This window comes from Rhinolophus sinicus, linkage group LG03, assembly GCF_036562045.2.
Source record: "Rhinolophus sinicus isolate RSC01 linkage group LG03, ASM3656204v1, whole genome shotgun sequence".
NCBI classification, from domain to species: Eukaryota; Metazoa; Chordata; class Mammalia; order Chiroptera; family Rhinolophidae; genus Rhinolophus; species Rhinolophus sinicus.
The window spans coordinates 29,498,382-29,515,966 of NC_133753.1; the positions used below are offsets into that span (position 1 = coordinate 29,498,382).

Consider the following 17,585-nt stretch of genomic DNA (forward strand, 5'->3'; position numbering starts at 1 on the left):
GCTGCCTCTTAGCAACGCGCAGGGTGTCAAGTGACACAGCCAGCTGACACCGGTAAAGGAAGACGCTGTGGCTGGGTCTGTTGCAACTACGATTGCCCGGCCGGGGACCCGAGCCACAGAGTCATCGTCAGAATGTCGGGCAAAGATCGAATTGAAATCTTTCCTTCGCGAATGTAAGTAAAAGAACGGGACGAGCATCCGTCATAGGCTCAGGAACGCCGGGTCCGAGCCGCGGTTCCTTCGTACCCTGGACCAGCAGCGAACGTTCCTGGTTTTCTGGGCGGATCCTGAGCTTCCCAGTCTCTTTTCGTGAGTTCAGGGCGAGGCTCTGTGACGGCCCCCTCACACATTCCTCTGAGTGAACCAGACTGGTCACAGCGAGCCCAGCCCGTAGGAACAGGCACCCGGCCTGCTGGCTGTTGTGGAGGTCTGCTGACTTTACTCTTTAATCGAGCCATTCATTCCACACTCCCTATTGAACCGGGCACTGGATGTATGTAACTGAATCGTCACCACTACTGCCCTGACCAGAACTCAATTTAGCGGAGAGATGGATAAGCCAACGAGGTTTGATAAATGGATTGAGAAGGGAAGTTTTCTGCAGTGGGAAGCGTATAGAAGGGACTTCTAAGCCATATGGGGGTTGAATCGAAATGCTGTAGCGTAGACGTTAGATTCAATCGTGGATCCCCTTATTTTCCAAGATCTCATGAAATGCCACCTGCGGTGGGAAGATACCCCTGAGTTTCTCAGGCGCTCCTTTTGCTCTCTTACCACCGTGCACCTTGTTCAGACCTCTGTTGATATCATCCATTAATCACTTTGTAAAAATGAATAGTATTTGTTCACATGCCTTTCCCCCTGGACTGTGCGGTCTCTGCAGGATCGGAGCGTCTTGATTATGATTCCATAGACTGGCCACAAAAAAATGTTCCTTGAATGAACCCCTGTCTTGGAATCTGCTCAGATGTGGGCTGCCTTTCGTTTTTGGGCTGAATTCTTTGGCAGGAGAAATAGCATATCGCCCTAGGTGTTTGGCCAGTCTCTAAAGAATATTTTGAGGTTTTCTCAAATGTACGTAACAATGTGTGGAAAGAAAAGATTGTTTTTATTTGCCCCCTCCTCCTTTTTCCTCTTTCTTATTTCCCCCAGTGAAGAGCAGAAAATCAGTTTTGGCTCTGACATTTAGATCTTTTGATTGTGGTCCTATCTCTTTGGGAGTATTGTTTTTCTTCATGCTGACCTTTTTCTCAGAGAATCTGAGGACTTTTAAAATAAAATAATTATATTCAAAGCCCAAACCTAAATTTCTGTCTCTGCCTAGGTGGCTACAGCTATTAATTAAATGAAGGGGTTTGGGATTTTGGTTTCTTTTTTAACTTTACCTACTGACTTTCTAATAGCAGTTTGTACTACGTGGGAATCAAGGCAGTTGTGGAGGAAGGCAATGCCTGTAAAATAGATAAGGGTCAGGACTACCCTGGGGTAGTGAGAACTGCAGCATTTCCAGCCCTTAATGATTGAGTCCTGCCAAACCTCTGCACCAGAGACAGCCAAACTCGAGCATTGCTTCTAGGAAGCTTAGGCTGTGTTCTTAGGATGACCCAGCCTCCATTAATATGTCTGCCTGAGAAAGCTCAGCTGCTGTCAGAAGTTACTGTTTGTTCTAGCCAACACCTGAGGATAGGCCCCTAACCTCCCTTTCTTAGGGCATTTACTGAAAAGGACTTAGAATTATGAATTCTTTATTTTCCCTTTGCGATGTATATACCTCTCCTACAATTTGGAAATGTCTTTCTCAAGGGCCTGAAAACAATTTCTTTGAAATGTAGTCATCAGGAAGGATAGGGCCTTCATCTCCCATTCTCTGTGGGAGGATAGAATCCCACCTTCCGTAGTGGCCAGCCAGTGGACACAGCTGGCCTAATCCCACTGCCACTGACCAACCCTTTGTAATTTTTCACTTCTGACTCCCCTTGAGTCCCTTCTAGCTCCCCTCCCTCATTCTTCCTTGAACATGCGCAGTCTCCTCTGCACAAATTGGAATGGAGCACAGTTCTTTTCCCCCTACTGTCAGTGGTTACTGAATACAACCTGTTTTCAACGCTTTAACTAATGTTTGGCTGTGTTTGTAGTCAGAATGTTAACAATTTTTTGTTCTCGCTTGGAGACTGAGAGGTGAAAATAAACTTATTTGGCCTTAGACAAGAAGAATGATAGGTTTGTGAAGGGGGAAATTGCTATTTGAGTGCACTCAGCTTGCTGTTGGAGAGGAAAATCAGGTGCAGGAAGTAACCCGCTTCTCTAAATATTTTCCCTGGAGGCTTAGCAGCAGGTACTTTGTCATGCAGTCAGATGTCTTTGATTCAGCTGGAAACAAAGTTATTATCCTAGCTGAAGGTCAAACACTTTTCTGTAGGGTGCAGCAGTTCTGAAACTTGTGAAAGAACAGATGTTTTAAGAGCTAGGCTAGAAAATACATTAGTGACTTCTGTTTCAGACAGTTCCAGTGTTATCCTGTGAAATGAGGCTGACACCTCCTTAGGCACCAGAGAGAGCAAAACAAGTTTAGGGGGGAATCAAATAGAGTCAACGGAAGTCAGTCAAATCCAGGTTATACTTACAAGGGCTGTAAGTATAGTTTGTCAAGTCTTTCTTCTTCAGGTCTCAAGAATGAAAATTGACCTATTTCACAGAGGTGCCATTACCTAGGAGAAAATGAAAATTTAGCATGTTAAATTCAATTTCATCTAGTTTGCCTTTTTACTATGAACTTGCTGGAATCTGCAGTGCTAGGATTTGACTTAAATTTGATTCAACTCCTTGAGCCCAAATTCTGGTGGTTAGTGTCAACAATACGGTGTGTTTAAATGTACACATCGGGGTGGCTAGCTCCTGCTTAGGCTGGAAACTGAACCAGCTTCACTTGGTCCAGTCAGTGCAGAGTCAGTCACTGACAGCTAGAGAGATAACTGTTCATCTGATGGTATTTAGAATCTGCAGGGGAGGCAGTGTGGCATGTTGGGGTACAATGGACTTAGGTTTGAGCCTTAGTTTGAGCCTTGGGCAATCACTGGAGTCAAAAATCTGGTTCCAGTCCTGCTCTGCCTTTTCTTCACTAAGTAACTGTGGCAAAGTTGTTTCACTTTTCTGAGCCTCATTTTCCTAATTTTCAGGATAATGTCTGAAGTCCTTTCCAGCTATAGAATTTTCTCAGTAACTTTGCCCTGTGGTAAAAGATTTCAATATAATCGAAGAATTTAGCCAAAAGGTCCATTAATATGTACTGTTTTGCAGTTGGTTATAACACTAGTCATATGAAATTAAATCCCCTTAAACAAATCACTTTAAGTATTTATGTTATACGATCTATTGTTGAATGTTATTACCCACTTCCCCTCCCCCCCATTATTAAATGTTATCTGGCATATGGTAGCAAGAACAGAAATGTCAGTTTCTGCTGTTGCTTTCTCGACTTTGGTATTGGGGTTTCTGATGGGAAAAGACTGAAATAAGGAGGTAAGGAGATATGAGTTGCTTGTCACGTCTCAGGAGTCATTACTTATATATGTCATTTACAAGTTACCTAAAGTCATTTGTTACCTAATTTGTTATATCAAGTCATTTACAAATTAATAAAATGATTGGTAGTAGGGTCTTGACTGATGATATCAAAAATACCATAATGCCCTGCTTTTTAAAATAACATTTACATAATCTATGAAGAGTATTAACAGTTATACATGTTCAGGAATCATAAATAGTTGGACTATATAGAAAGACCCAAAGAACAAGTATAACTATTATTATGGCTCTTATTTCATTAGCAGACAGGTAAATACACTCAAACAGAACTGATTCTGAGTTCAGCATCTATCCGTAGGTACACAGGCCTTGTCAGTGACTTGGGACAGCTGTCTACCTCTGGTGTCGGTGGTTTCTCGTCCTCAAGGAGTCTGATTTCTGTAGACAGGAGTAAATGTCTCTTCACAGTTAAGTGCCGGATAAGGTCCCTTCCAGAGAGGTTGGAGAGTGTCTTATTAGATGTTCCTTCCAATAAAAAAAAATCGCCAGGTGTTTAATGCCACACTTTTAGCAGAAAAAGTAGTAACTGGCTGTGGAATAAAATGCAAAAGGTACAAAACAATATAATGAAAAGCAAATCTATTTTTTCTCAGTCAGCCCCATTTCCCAAAGGAAACTGTTAGCAGTTTCTGTGAACCCTTTCGAGAACAGGTCCCTGTATCTGTGTAAGCATATTTACCCCTTACTTTGCATAGCTAAGACAATATAATAGAGAGAGCACATGGTATCTGCCTTCCTCTTTTTTTATGGCTGCATGTCCATTTTATAATGAACCATGATTTATGGAACATTTAACATGTTTCTGCTCTTTAGCTATTACAAATAAGGCTGGAATACACCTTGTATTATGTTTTTTGTACACATGCGGGAGTAAATCTGTAGGGTAAATTCCTCAAAGTGGAATTGTTGGTCCTGAAGGTAAGAACATTTCAAATTTTGATATATATTAGTGGACAGATTTAAAAAAAAAAATCTTTAATACGCCTCTAATGGAAATACAGATATTGTTTTAACTTACACATCAAATAAGTAGATTATGCTGACATCATAAAATAGGGCTCCGGATAAATTTTTTTATAATTTAATAAATACTTATTCCATATATTGATTAAAAATTGTTTCTGTTTTAAATAAACTTCTCATTTATGAGACACTGAGAGTAGAATTCCACGGTATTGAGAAATCAGTTAAACCTGTCAGGTACAAAGGCTATATATATTCTTATTCTCATGACATCAGAGAACAAAGCATAATTTTAACATTGTATTGGGCAGGTATTTTTATTTCTGTTAAACAAGGGGAGTAAATGCCTTTAACTGTTTATATAGGGCACAGACCATCATGAAGGCTCGATTAAAAGGAGCACAGACAGGTCGAAATCTCCTGAAGAAGAAATCTGATGCCTTAACTCTTCGATTTCGACAGATCCTAAAGAAGATCATAGAGGTAGAATGAACTTTGCTTAGAACAGTATTTATTTTAGAAATATCTCAGGAAAATCCAACATGGCTTGTTGACATTTTAATTTTCCTTTAAGTTATTTTAATGAAATTTTCTTTCAAAAGTAAAAATAACCATTATAAAGCACCAAGTTTCACATAGCTTAATAAAATAAAATCCAAACTCCTTCCTCTTAATCTTTTTTTGTTGCCAATGTTTTGGGCTAAAATTGGTATCTTGTTTTAATTTGCACTACTTTTGATTTTTTGTGAGGTTGAGAGCATCTTGTGCTTACGGGGAATTTGATTTTCTTGGTGAATTTACGTTTTTGTAGAAGTTCTATATATTTCTAGTTAGTATATAAAATGATAAAAATATTTTCTCCAAGTCTTTTGCTTATCTTTTAACTTTAAAAAAATGTTATCTTAATTTTTATTTGGTCAAATCTCTTAGTCTTTTATATAGCTTTAGAGTTACATACAATGCTTAGAAAGGCCTAAAAAGATTAGGATCATGTTCTACTATATTTTCTTTTGTTATTTTATAGCTTTTAAAAAAATTATCTTTAATACGTTCTGATTTTTTTTTTTTTTTTGGGTGTGATGTGAGGGGGTAGGGATTTAACTTTATCATTTTGTAAGTAATGGCCAGTTAAATGATTTCTTTACATTACCAAATTCCCATACAGATCTGGGGCTGTTTCTGACCTCTCCATTCCATTTTATTGACTTATCTGACCAGATTTATTTCCTTATTGTAGCTGTACATTTTTAATACTTGGTAAGATAACTCTCTGCCCAACCTGTCTCAGTCTTTCTTTTCTTTCAAAAAATTAATGGATATTCTCACACGTTAAATAGTCCAGATTTATTTTAGAATCACTATGCTATTAGGATTTTGACTGCATTGCAGTGAGTGAATTAAGGAGATTAATTTGAGCAAATCACCATGGACCGATTCAGGAATAACAGTACCTGCAGTAAAGGTTCAGTTTTCTATTTCTTAATGCCTTTATTTTGATGTTTTGATTATAAAACTCATGGTTTTGCAACATTGTTAGTAACCATAATCAAAACTGTTGAAATTTGGAAATTTTTATTGTGTTTTATCGTTATCACATTGATATTTACATGCACATCTGATATAAAATACTGATGGTTAGTAAAGGAATACAATTATGACATGATTTTTTTCTTGTAAAAAACTTAGTTGAATTAGCTGTTGGTTTATGCTTTTCCAGACTAAAATGTTAATGGGTGAAGTGATGAGAGAAGCTGCCTTTTCACTTGCTGAGGCCAAGTTCACAGCAGGGGACTTCAGGTAAGACTAATTGGGATGTTTTAAAAATCAAAGTGCTTTCATGTTCATACTTGCATTTAAAAGCCATTTTAAATTTAAACATGTATAAGCTTTAAAGACAACTGATATACTGTAATAATAAGGGAGAACATTTTTAACCCCATCTTCTTAACCCTACTGTCTTTCTTACTACCCACATGTATCTGTGCAGGATACTTAATATTTTATAGTCCATTTTCATTTAACATTGTATTATGAATGTTTTTCCTTGTTTTCACTTAGCTGCATAATCTTTCTCTAGATGTACGTACCATCATTTATTAAAATTTTCTCCTAATAGTGGACATTTGGGTTGATTTTCAGATTTTTGGAATATTAGAAAAGGTGCCATGAACATCTTCATGCGTATATATTTTTGTTTCTATTGAATTATTTCCTTAGGATAAATTTTGAGAATGGAATTGGTTGTTTAAAGGGCATGAATTATATGGCTTTTCTCACGTCAGTATATGCTTTACAAAGCATACGAAATGGTTCAGTTACTGCTTTACAAAGGAATTTCATCAGTTTACATGTTTTGTGATTCTCCAGATAAGCCTGTGAGGTAGCTAAGGGCAGCACCATTACTGTTGTTTTAAGTCCAGTGTCTTCCTGAGTCACAGCTATTTAGGGGCAGAGGTGGAAGTTGTTTTCAGGGGTTTCTTTACCCAGTGACATATGGCCTTCGTTCTCAGTTTGTGTTATCTAGGAGAATGACCTGGTGGGCAGGTCTTTCGGTAGGAGGGCACAAGGCCTTTTGAAGTAGTAGACTTTAGGTTTTGTCAGTGTTGGTAGGATAACAACTTGCACTGACTTTTCTAGCAGAGGGAGGGAATAGTGTGTAAGTGGTATGTGAATGTGTTTTATGATGGTTTGGGGGAAAACACTTTATGATAATAATAGATGGAGAATCAGACAAAGCCAGATGGAAGGTAGATAGTTCCAGGATAAAGGAATTGAATACCTGCTTAGCCAAACCTAGAAGTGAGGAAAATTTCCTCCAAATTACATTAGCAGAATAAGAATCCTTCAAGTCACATCTGTGTACTACATGTCTGACTGAAAACTCAAGCAATCCATGTATTTTAAAATCATTCTTTGTTTTTTTCTTATGGCTAATGTTTTGAATATTGTTCATTCTTTGCTCTCTGAGGCCCTCCTCTGGAAGCAGTGATTGTTTTCCTTTTCTGGAAAAAAACAATTATCAAAACATACTTGTGACATTTTACTCTTGTTGAAATTACCCGATGGGTCCCTGTTTTATTTCCTCACTCTAAAAACTCAACCTAAATCAAGGCCTTTTCCCCCCCTGCAGCACCACGGTTATCCAAAATGTAAATAAAGCCCAAGTGAAGATTCGAGCAAAGAAAGATAACGTAGCAGGTAACTTTTCTACCCTAAGGAACCATTGTGGGAGAAAAGGTGACATTTTAACATTAACCTGTTTTTACAGCAAGATCTTGCTATCCCAGTTAATCTTTTCTACTTAGGACAAGTTGATTGGCTTTACATGTTAAACTCATTGTAACTGGTGGTTGCCATGGGATTGAGGTGGGGGAATTGGGGAGTTCAGTGGATATAAAATTACAGTTATACAAGATGAATGCATTGTAAAGATATGCTGTACTGTATAGTGCCAACGGAATAATATGTGTGTGTGCACTTGAAAACTTGTTAAGGGGGTAGATCTTGTGTGAGTGAGTGTTCTTAAAACACACACACACACACGCATACACACACATGAAAAGGGACACAAAAAATCTTTTGGAGATGATGGATATGTTTATTACCTTGAATGTGGTGGTGGTGTCATGGGTGTGTGCATGTGTCCAAACTCATCAAAATGTATACATTAAATATGTGCAATTTTTTGTAGATTAAGTATACCTCAAAGCTGAAAGGAAAGAAAAACCGCTGTAACAACCAGATCCCTCATTACTACGCAGGATAATTTGATTTTTGAATAGGAATGAACACTTAAGGCTGGATCCTAAATTCATTCCTTGAAACCAGTTACAAGTCCAGACAATCTCTTGACTTTTTCTGTTGAACAGGTGTTACTTTGCCAGTATTTGAACATTACCATGAAGGAACTGACAGTAAGTGTGAAACTTTTTGTTAGTGTGTGTCTCTGGCTTCTCCTGCTTCCTCTTGTTTTTTTTTTTTTTAGATTTTATTGGGGAAGGAGAACAGGACTTTATTGGGGAACAGTGTGCATTTCCAGAACTTTTTCTCCAAGTCAAGTTGTTGTCCTTTCCATCTTAGTTGTGGAGGGTTCTGTTCAGCTTCAAGTTGTTGCTCTTTCAGTCTTAGTTGTGGAGGGCGCAGCTCAGCTCCAGGTCCAGTTGCCATTGCTAGTTGCAGGGGTCACAGCCCACCATCCCTTGCGGGATTCGAGGAATTGAACTGGCAACCTTGTGGTTGAGAGCCCGTGCTCCAACCAACAACTGAGCCATCCGGGAGGCAGCTCAGCTCAAGGTGCCGTGTTCAATTTTAGTTGCAGGGGGCGCTGCCCACCATCCCTTGCGGGACTCGAGGAGTTGAACCGGCAACCTTGTGGTTGAGAGCCCACTGGCCCATGTGGGAATCGAACTGGCAGCCTTCGGAGTTAGGAGCACGGAGCTCTAACCACCTGAGCCACCGGGCTGGCCCCTCCTCTTCTTTAAATGAACCTTGTTCTGGAAAATGGTGCAGATAGAGAGTTCCAGCATTAGAGCCTTCTTAATCTGTTCCAGTCAGGACATAGTTCACCAGATAATCAAAAAAGTGTGTCATTAAAGTTTGTCATTGTACGTGTCTTAAAATATATATAAAATATTATATATATATATATATAGTATTTATATGTATTATATATACGTGCAGTCATTTACCTTTTCAAAAAATATAAGGTCATGTCCTTTGAGTATGAATCCACTGAATAGACTACCATGTTGTCTTTCTGCAAAAACCACACCCCTAATGCATTGTTTATCATTTCCAGTTTGGATTTCTCTAAAGTAGAATAAGATCTTAGGCACTGTGATGCAGTCTGAGCTGAATCTTCCTAGATTTTTATAGCTTTCGATTTTTTGTAATTATCTGATATTTTCTTAATTTGAGAGCATTTTTTTGGGTAGTTAGTAACACATCTTTGTTCGGTCTTTCCAAAGTAATCAACTTTTAAAAAAATACAAACACTATTCTTCCTTAGGCACTCATCTTTCATTGGTTCCAATGAAATACTTAGTACAACTCAAATAAAGAAGAACATTCTAGAGAGTCATCTGTTAACAGAGCGTGTCACTGTCCTGGAGCATCAGACAGTGTGAGCTACAAAGGGAAGGGGATGCATTGGTTAAGCCACCAATCTGGTGAAGTGAAGGTTAGAAACGAAATGTCTCCTGTAGTTAGAATAGTATCCTTGTGGAAAACTATTGAGCAGCGTGACCTGCTGTGTTTGGGGAGTGACATGGGCACTTCGTGTTTAACAGGGATAGTGAATTTTTTTCCCCATTTTGTTCTGACTTATCTTTCGGGGAATTTTATGAAGATTATTACTTTGTAATTACAAATGTTGTCTGACTGGTTCTTTCAGGTTATGAACTGACCGGTTTAGCCAGAGGTGGGGAACAATTGGCTAAATTAAAGAGGAATTACGCCAAAGCAGTGGAACTACTGGTGGAACTAGCCTCGCTGCAGGTAAGGGGCAGAATGGCTGGAGAACTGCAGCTTGATTTCTGAGTGCGGGAGACTGAGATCTTGAATCAGAGCCTATGTACTTAGTACTTTAGACTGTTTCAGTGACCCCACGTGAAATAAGCCAAAGATGTTCTGATTCCTGAAATGGTAGCTTCTGCATTGTCCTTACTTTTATTACTAACAAAATGTTTGTGCAATGGTATAGTTTCACTCCGCTAGATGATAACAGCAATAGTCAGTTTTAGATTTAAATGCAACAGTAACATGATTCACAACATGATTTATAAAAGCCATGTTGTTTCCTTTGTGGCCAGTTAATATATATCTAGGTCATTAGTGCACGATTCTTTCCTTTTGCCATTTTATTACTTCAGATGAGTCTGAAATAAATTATAATAGTATGGAGATAGTATTATCTCTGTGGAAATATCACTCAAATTTCCTCTTTTTTAACATGTTGAAAAGTAGTAGTCTTGGTTTCCAAATGTTCTCTGCAAGTACAGTCTGCGTGGAGCCAAGTGAGCTGGGCCTGATTGGGAAGACTTTGTGCTTACGTAAATAATTTGTCCTCTTACTTTAGACTTCCTTTGTTACTTTGGATGAAGCTATTAAGATAACCAACAGGCGTGTAAATGCCATTGAACATGGTGAGTGCAAGCTGCTTGAAGCCCTTTGTTCATCCACTTGTCCATCCCTCCACATTTGTTACGCACCTGCGCAGTCAAGTGTTAAGTGCTTTGCTAGGAGAATGTGTATGATGTGGGGGGAGTTACAGAGGAGAATGGTGAGTTAAAAATTATGGGATATTTTATTCATTTCTGGTTATACATGAATAAAGTGTGGAAACTTATTTCTCAAGAGCTCTAGTGTTTTCTTTAGTTCTTTCCAATGATTGAGTGAATGATACATCTTTTTGAACACATTAAATATATCTTTAAATCCATTCTCCCTTAGGCCTTATATCTTGTTCTTGTGCGGCTGATTTCTAAAAACAAAGTTTCCCATTTGATACATTTATTTCCTATCACATTTCATTGTTTTAAAACTATGACTGCTTAGTGTTGATATAATAGTTTTTGCTCAAGAAGCTCAGTTTTCATTAAAGGAACACTTATTCAATTTTATGGTTAAGAAAGCAAAATTCAATAGCAAGGAAATTATTTTGCTTGGGCTCTATTAGTTTTAAAGAGGAAGTTATGTCATTTTTTAAAAACTTAAAACACATTTCCTAATTGCTTGCTAGTGCCAGGTGTTATACATGGAATTGCAAGCAAAACAAAATGAATAATAGTTCCAACTCTCAAGGAGCTCACATTGTAGAAACAGAATAGGCAAATTCTATGTAAAGTAGAACCTTATGACTGACACAATACTGCGTTCTGCTTCAGCGCTCCTCTACTTTTTAACAGTGGATTGCTATTATATTTAACATTTGTGGTTCAGTGTTATATACTCATATAAATTCAGTATATTCAGTGTTATATATATCGTGGTCCAATGTTATGTGCCCATAGAAAGGACACTAGAAGGGCAGATAACAAAATATTTACAATAGTTACTTTAGGGTGGTTGGATTATACATCATTTTTTTCCCGTTTTTGTTTTCTAAGTTTCCTGCATGAAATGTACATTAATTTTACAATTAGAAAAAATAAGTTTTATACAAATGAGCACTGGCAATTTGAAAAAAGGTTTGAAATTTTCAATTGAATGTATTTTTTTAAACCCTAGTCATCATTCCCCGGATTGAACGTACCCTTGCTTACATCATCACAGAGCTGGATGAGAGAGAGCGGGAAGAGTTCTATAGGTTTGTTGGAATTGGCAGTTATTGATCACTTTGTTTTCCATAGTCCAGAGTCTCAATTTGCTGAGAAACTTGTTGGTTTATGTTCTTTAGAATTAATTAGCACAACTTGTATTTCATTCTGATAAGAAATAGTATCGCCAAAGGCTGTGGAGACAGATCTTTGCCAAGTTTTGCACATACCGAAAACATGGCAGTTCCAAAAACTTTGGCCCTTCACAGAAACTATTAATAGACTTGATTATTCTTTAAAATGAAACAGTGATTTAGATTGGGTGTCTCCCACATAAAAAGAAACTGGAATTAATCGTTCAGTCCAATATGTATTGCATGTTGAATATTCCAGGAGAAAGTATAAATTACTTGGGGGCATTATGTAATAGTATAACTCATACCATTAGAGAATTAACACAGTATTTGGAGAGAAATGATACATGTATATAATTGGTTATGAACATTTAGAGCTAGTAGGGACAATAAATACTAAATAGGTGTGTCAGGTTCAGAGAAGTGGGGGACAGGCAAAGGCAGACGTATTCAGGGAAGACATGGCCGTCTTGGACCTTTGAGTGGTGTCAGAATACGATTTATCATCTTAATTATCAAAGGTTATTTAGTTTCTGTCCTCAGTGACGTTTTGGGTTGTAGTGAGCTAAATGAAGTGATCCGAAATTTTAATAAATGTCTAAATGCTCAAAGTCTGTTCCATCATCAGGAAATGGATTTCAGCATTTATTCACTCTAGGATAGGAGCTTTTGAAATCAGTTATTAGCTTAAAATGTGTGTATTCTACCTCAGATCTTTTTTAAAATGGGTTATAAATGATTGAAATGAACAAATTTTGTTCTAGTTTTATGTGTTTGTTATCCTTGTTAAAAAACTAGGAGCAAATCTACTTAGTATTCAAAACAGCATACAGCAAATTCCTTTATTTTATAGGTTAAAGAAAATACAGGAGAAGAAAAAGATTCTCAAGGAAAAGTCTGAGAAGGAGTTGGAGCAACGGAAGGCAGCTGGTGAGGTGCTGGAGCCTGCGAATCTTCTGGCTGAAGAGAAGGATGAGGACCTTCTGTTTGAATAATCTTTCCTGCTTTGGTTCTTTCCGAGGCCCTGACATGGCACCATTTTAGTTCAGTGTGTAGGTTTGGTATGTGCCGCTGTTTGTTTTTTGGCCTAAGAATTTCACTGGTTGTAAAATTTCCCTGGATACCCATTTATGGGATTACCTTTGCAGAATCTTAATTCAGCAGCCATTTATCACAGATGAGAGTTATAGAACCTGCCCAGGAACTTGTAGAACTTATTCTGCAGAAGTGTCACCCTATTCCATTTATATCTGTGTTACAAGTGATGGGCTTACCGAGCATATTAGGAACCTCCCCTTAGGAAACAGCAGTGATCTCAGGCCTGCTGCTGCTGGCGTCCCCTTTGCTCCTAGCCTCTTGCACTCCTGGGTGCAGCTGAGATGACTGCAGCCGTCCCTGTGCTGTTACTGTGGTACCTGCCATCCTTGTGTTGTTACTGTGGTGCTTCTCTCCTCAAGCTCTATGAAAACCTTCACTTTTTCTTTGCATGACAGGTCGCTGTCCTGTCTGCCATGGGAGCAGTTTTGCCAATTTAAATGTGACTATGGTATAAACAGTAAAATGATTTAAAAAATGAGTTGTTCTTTTTTTAAAAAAACAAAAAACAATTAAGGAACCAGAATCTGTATCAGTGCCAATAGGGGGCTTTTCCCCATGGTGAAGAATAAATTAAAAGGTATTTTGTGTTTCACCCAGAGGTTCCAAATGGACTTACTTCTGACAGAAATTTGAAGACAGGGTGGTTGATAGATGTGTTGAAACCTTGAATGGCAGAGGATATAAACACAGCAAAAGAAAGTACTCAGTGGCTTTTTTATTTGAAATATATTTTACTTTTCATTTTTACAATACAGTGTGCAGTATGACATCTCAAAAATAACAGAGTGCAGATATAGGATAAGAGAGTACAAAGGATTAACAACAGATGTCAGAAAGGTTACCTTTATTAAGGCTAAATCCCTGGTTCATATTTTCCACACACATTCACAGAATTACATTCAAATTATTCCTTATCAATACTTATTCCTTAGGCCACGAGAAAAGGAAAAACAAGAAAATCCAGACATTAGATTTTCATAGAAAGCAAATCTGGATTTGTCTACTATTCTCCTTCCCGTTTGTTCCGACTTAAGAAAATTGAGTAAAGGAAGATATTTCCTTATTTGAACTAGCATGTGCATTTCATTAGCTATTGGTATCATTCCTATAAGTGGTTAAGACCTCCCCCACACTGGGGTCTCCAATCAGAATCACAGAGGGACAGGAAATGGAACTGGCCAGCGTGGCTTGACAAATAGGTGTATAGCAAGGCTTTTCTTTCAAGGAAGTCAGCAGCAACTCAGTTTTCACTTTGTTTGGGGACTGTGTTGAATATCACTAGGATTGACAAAAGTTTGGGACATAGACATTTCTATCTACCAATGCTGATGAAAGGACTGTAAGACTTTACTGACCCCCAAAATACCTTGTGTCACCTTAGACTTCCTACAGTATACTATGGCATGGCATGTGCCTGGTAGGGGATTTGCTCATTTAAGCAAATCTGCGTCTCAACAGCACATGGCCCGTGTGGCCCAGCAGTCTGCAGGCTAACTCAGGGACTGGCACACAGCCACTTACTGACGCTACCTGAAATCTCAGTCTAACTTCAAACTGCCAACATTTTAAAACTTAGGGTTGAAAATAGTTGTCAGTTATGATAAGCAGCTCACAAAACTCCATTGTCTACCATAGACTACCTTTCATTCCTGAGGAGAAAGTAAATGGAAAACTGAAAAGATTAAGTGCTTATATTCCTTGGTTTTCAATGCTGAAAAATCAGTGTGAGCTTTGCATTTCCTGCCATAAGCTAGGAGTGTTTCAGACCTGAAGAGACTGTATGTGTGACATTCCTTCCCTTAACCCAGGAATGTTTCCTCCTAAGGAATATTATCTTGAAAGTATTTCCACATAAGACACACTCCACAGCCAACCTCGAGGCCACGCAAATTTGAACAGAAAAGGCAACTTATAAACTGTCTACATGTCTTCAAATAAAATTAATGTGGAAGAGAAAAAAATCAATTACATACATGACACCAAGACAAACTACTCATTAAAAACAACTGCTTATATTAAATTAAGTGACAATATTATTCCAGTGTTTAGCTTTGAGAACAGGAAATACTGTAGCTAAAGTCATAAAAATAAAACCAAGACATTCACATTTGAGGTTCTTTGTCACACATCACACCATCCCTAAAGCCTTGAAAAGACTACAAATAAACTTTCCATGCCAGTACAAAAATCCCATCAGCTTACACATGATTAGCAAGCTGTTGCATTCCGGTCATAAAGAGGCAGACTTTGTTAGGATAAAAACCTCTTTATACTGTGTTTCCCCGAAAATAAAACCTAGCCGGACCATCAGCTCTAATGCGTCTTTTGGAGCAAAAATTAACTGAGACCCGGTCTTACATTAATTTTTGCTCCAAAAGACGCATTAGAGCTGATGGTCTGGGTAGGTCTTATTTTCGGGGAAACATGGTATGTGCTTAACCCCCCCCCCCCCATTTTTTCCTAAAATGTTCAAATGACTTTCAGGTCATCCTTTTTGACCTCAAAAGTCAATTATAGTATTTCACTCGGATATATATATAATTTTATTCCAATGCTGAAGAAGTTATCAATGATCATTTGTCAATCTGTTAAATATTAGTATATAGTACAGCAGCTATATTCATTACAGAATTCCAGTTTATTACCTATATATAGCACAGTCATCAAATTTTGTGCTCCTATATAAAAATGCAAAAACTGTCAAATGTGCTATGTCCTCTCATGTATATAAAATATCTGCATCATGAGAAACTTTAACAATCAACAGTTTATATGAATATCTTCCATTCATAAAAATGTAACTTACATACTCTATTGTACTATGCAGCTCAGAGAAAGGAAGCAATGTTATCAAATCAGGTGAGACAATTTAAGAAAAAAATTAAGAAAATCTTACCTTTTCAAAGATCAGCATATGTTGTATGCAAGTTTAACTAGATCAGAGTCTGCTCAGTGTGCAGTAAAGTCTAATCCACAAAGTTTGAGCTACAAAATGGGTGCTTCTAACGGAATGTTTTTCAAGAATTAAAAGACATACACATGAATCCAAGGCTAACAGTAGCTCCAGACCCAAGTGGCACCTTTAAAAAAATTTTTTTTAGGAAAGTATTTCTGAGGACTAAAGCAGTCTTCTAACCAAATACTGTTTTTCCCAGTGCACAGAAGTACAGTGCCTCCCCCCCCACCCCCCCACAAATTCCCATGAAGTTATTTAACTGTTAAATAACTTAAACATTTATAACTACGTGAGACATGGACTGCTGTGTATATATACACACATTTTTGTCATGGAAGTATGACTGGGCAGAAAGGATAGGTGAAAACAAAAGGTCTTTACATAGATTAAATAGAACTGTTCTGTCGAAACTTCCATTTAGAATCCCCCAATGAGGCAAGACCATCCAAAGCCATAGGGAATAAAGACTGCTGTGCACAATTGCCTAAGGGGATTTTCTTCTCACCAGTTGGAGATCTAAGAACGTTTATGTTGCCTGCCACCTTATCCTCAGTCCTGCTGAAGTATCAGGGCTACCTTCGTACTGGCCGTTTGCCAGATCAAGTCCAATCAGGCCACAGGGTGGATATTTCCTTCACCTCAGCCAAGTGGACGGCACCCACTGAGGTTCAGTGTCAAGTTTGTTAATTAACCTAAGCAGTTCCTGATAGGCTTTATCAAGATCTGAATTCACAATTGCTGTGTCAAAGTAATGGCCGTTGTTCTGCTCCATCTCTCTCGTCTTCTCAATGATTTCCCTCAGCTCTTCAGGCTGCAAAGAATAGATGAAAACAGAGGTTAACTCCATTCCTTACCGAAACACATGAGTCCAAGATGGCCAAAGAAGAAGAAATAACCTTATATGTTTCCTTCTGTCCCTCAAAACACTCAGCCTCCGGAGCTCCGCCCCACTGTTATGGCCCCGGGATTTCCTTTGGTCTGGCATCTGCAGGACTCAGGGTGTGAATCACTGGGGACTCAATATAACCTGTTTATACTGCTATTTAGGTTTTCGTATCTTTGTCTTATCTCACCCACAAAACTAAAGGCTTCAAGGTCACAGACTATTACTTTGAATTCTCTACATTTCATTTTTAAACATTTTAAGACATCATAACCTCTTCCTAAAAATAATACTTTCTGTAACGCAGAGTGAACCTTTCTGGTTGAGGAAGGGTGGCAGGACCCAAAGTGCTGTCTACTCTTGGCTTTTAGGAAGAACCCCTGCCGTTATGTCTGTTGCAGAGTTAGGCAAAGTAAACAGTGGAAAAGCAAAGGAGCAATAGAATGGGTATCTATGAAAATATTTGCTGACACACCCAAGATTTAATAATCAAATACAGCTGATTGATGAACAATAGGGGTTTGAACAGCTCGGGTCCATTAATACAGATTTTTTTCAGTAAAAACCTGTAATGGTTTTCAACCCACAATTGGGAGTGTATGCATTGATTTACGCCATTTTATATAGGGAACTTGAGCATCGCAGATTGTGGTATCTGTGAGGGGTTCTGGAACAAATCCCCGAGGATACAAAGGGTAGTTAAGTTTTTG

General features: G+C 38.2%; 2 protein-coding genes across 7 annotated transcripts in view; one reads left to right on the top strand and one right to left on the bottom strand.

The window, feature by feature from the left end:
* Nucleotides 1–4: 4 nt before the first annotated feature.
* On the top strand, nucleotides 5–13,514 carry ATP6V1D (ATPase H+ transporting V1 subunit D). The gene is made up of 9 exons (XM_019733440.2): nucleotides 5–173; nucleotides 4,914–5,031; nucleotides 6,266–6,345; nucleotides 7,679–7,746; nucleotides 8,418–8,462; nucleotides 9,941–10,044; nucleotides 10,625–10,691; nucleotides 11,776–11,854; nucleotides 12,792–13,514. Exons 1-9 carry the CDS (start codon nucleotides 133–135, stop codon nucleotides 12,931–12,933), a joined length of 744 nt encoding a protein of 247 aa, XP_019588999.1. The 5' UTR covers nucleotides 5–132; the 3' UTR covers nucleotides 12,934–13,514.
* Nucleotides 13,515–16,481: 2,967 nt separating this feature from the next.
* PALS1 (protein associated with LIN7 1, MAGUK p55 family member) overlaps nucleotides 16,482–17,585 on the bottom strand; it is a 76,301-nt gene continuing 75,197 nt past the window's right edge. For all 6 annotated transcript variants that reach the window (XM_019733672.2, XM_074327325.1, XM_019733668.2 and 3 more), the window contains one exon: nucleotides 16,482–16,803. In XM_019733672.2, the coding sequence (XP_019589231.1) occupies nucleotides 16,627–16,803 (177 nt within the window). In that variant the 3' untranslated portion in view covers nucleotides 16,482–16,626. The remainder of the gene's footprint in view (nucleotides 16,804–17,585) is intronic.

Excerpts from the sequence above, each read along its gene's own strand:
- ATP6V1D (XM_019733440.2), top strand. The coding sequence starts at position 133 with ATGTCGGGCAAAGATCGAATTGAAATCTTTCCTTCGCGAAT. Across the intron at positions 6,346-7,678 it reads TTCACAGCAGGGGACTTCAG|CACCACGGTTATCCAAAATG; the intron begins GTAAGACTAATT and ends CCCCCCCTGCAG. Across the intron at positions 10,045-10,624 it reads TGGAACTAGCCTCGCTGCAG|ACTTCCTTTGTTACTTTGGA; the intron begins GTAAGGGGCAGA and ends CTCTTACTTTAG.